The sequence below is a fragment of the Merops nubicus genome, unplaced genomic scaffold (assembly GCF_000691845.1).
Source record: "Merops nubicus isolate BGI_N331 unplaced genomic scaffold, ASM69184v1 Scaffold19492, whole genome shotgun sequence".
In the NCBI taxonomy this organism is placed as follows: Eukaryota; Metazoa; Chordata; class Aves; order Coraciiformes; family Meropidae; genus Merops; species Merops nubicus.
The window spans coordinates 7,042-9,131 of NW_008594480.1; the positions used below are offsets into that span (position 1 = coordinate 7,042).

Genomic DNA, 2,090 nt, shown 5'->3' on the forward strand with positions numbered 1-2,090 from the left:
TGTTTGTTTGTTTGTTTGTTTGTTTGTTTGTTTGTTTGTTTGTTTGTTTGTTTGTTTGTTTGTTTGTTTGTTTGTTTGTTTGTTTGTTTGTTTGTTTGTTTGTTTGTTTGTTTGTTTGTTTGTTTGTTTGTTTGTTTGTTTGTTTGTTTGTTTGTTTGTTTGTTTGTTTGTTTGTTTTGGTTGTTTTTTTTTGTTTTGTTTGGTTTGGGTTTTGTTTTTTTTTTTTCTTTTTTCTGGTTACAGAGAAGGGGATTGTCTCAGGGGCCTTTCTTCAACGTCTATGGAGAAAAAGGAGGCACGGAGCACCGTGGGTCTAGCCTGTTCCCCGAAGGTCCGAGCGACTACGTCTTCAGTCACCTTCCACTACACTCCCAGCAACAGATCCGAGCACCCATCCCTATGATGCCTATTGGGGGTATCCAGATGGTCCCTTCAGTACCCGTGGCCCTTTCAGGTTTACATTCTCCGTCCACTCTGGCCCTGCAGAGGGAGGGCTCTGAGGAGAAGCAAAGAGGAACTGCAGAAATCCTTGCAAAAGAGTCGTACAGTATTTCTAAGCACCACGAGAAACGTACCTCTCCGCACAGCTTGCACCCCGCCGCTCCCTCCAGCACCCCCTCCTCTCCCTTGCTGTTGCTGACCCAGGGCACATCGGAGGACGGCGTGGTAGCTACCGAGAGGGAGCAGGAGGAGAACATCCAGACTTGTACAAAAGCCATAGCCTCTCTGCGAATCGCCACAGAAGAAGCTGTTCTGCACGGGGCAGAGCAGCTGCAGAGGCCTTCCGAGCCTCACCAGAAACCCTTAGAAAGTGCACATTTTAGCATTAAACACTTTAGTGGATCTGAGGCGGACCAGACCTGTTCCTCGGCCACCCATCCTGACTTGCACGGTGGTGAACAGGACAGTTTTGGTACATCACAGACTGCGTTAGCCCATCCCACCTTTTACAGCAAGAGCTTTGTGGACGTCCGGCAGTTGGGCTTTCACAGCAGGAGCGACCCCTCCTCAAGCACACAGGATAGGAAAGATCATCCGTCATCTGAGAAGAGCAAGCCGCATTGATCTGAGATGCATGGAGACTTTACCCCATACATTTACCCCACTTTTTTTTTTTTTTTTTTTTTCCTAGAGATAGAGGAAGTATTCAACTTTACAGCATGCCTGTTCTAAGTTACAGTAGTTTGCTATTATATATACTTTTGTTATATCAAAAGAATTAGATAAAATAACAAGTCATCATGAGCCTGACCAAAACGAAATTTGAAATTCTTATTGGGTCTGGTACTTTTAAATTGTACAGATGTTTGTGCCTTTTCTTTACTTTGCTTATATTCTTATAAGCATTTTTTTAGCAGTAATTTGTACATATTTTAGAATTTGTGTATCTGCTTTGTAATAAATGTAATTTCTTTCCTTTTTTGGACACTTGGATCTAAATGATGTAAAGCAAAACAGCATCAATATATGTGAGGTTGCACTAAAACATATTTTTATATGATTAAAACTGAACAGCTTTTATGTACAGCTCTGATTCTGTAATACTAATATTTATTTACTTTGTTTCATAAATTGTAAATTTTTTTCTTAATGTTGTGGATTGCTTTTCTATGTGAAGCATGGGATTTACTGTTGCGTAATTAGAACAAAATGTATATTGTAAAACAAGATATTTAAACTAGAGTATCTTATCTTATTCTGCACTTATGCATTAGTTAAAAAGAAAAGATAAAGGATGTATCAGTCAGTTCTTAACTCTTGTAATTTTTTTTTTGTCTCTTGTTTGCCGGATTGACTATAACTTAAGTGCTGATTGTGATTTTAAACTGATAGTACCGTAAAGCATTAAAGTAAAAAAAAATGTGCTATTGTGAGTTTTTTCAAAGCTTTATAAAACAGTTATAAATATATTAAAAGTATTTGGTCTTATGTGAACATGTTGATCTATATGCTCCTTTAAAAAACCTATGGGAAAGACATTCCACCCCATGTAAATATGTGCAGGTGCATCGCTGTTGCCCTCAGTGTAACTCGGCGGGACCGGCGAGGTTTGCGGGGCTGCCGGGCGCCCTGCCGGGGCACCGCTGGCT

General features: G+C 40.3%; 1 protein-coding gene across 1 annotated transcript; it reads left to right on the top strand.

The window, feature by feature from the left end:
* Positions 1-243: 243 nt before the first annotated feature.
* LOC103768652 (transcription factor HIVEP2-like) lies at positions 244-2,005 on the top strand (the record flags this gene model as incomplete). The annotated part of the gene is made up of 1 exon (XM_008935804.1): positions 244-2,005. A coding segment is annotated over one exon (822 nt), but the record flags the coding sequence as incomplete, so codon positions are not given.
* Between the last annotated feature and the right edge of the window lie 85 nt (positions 2,006-2,090).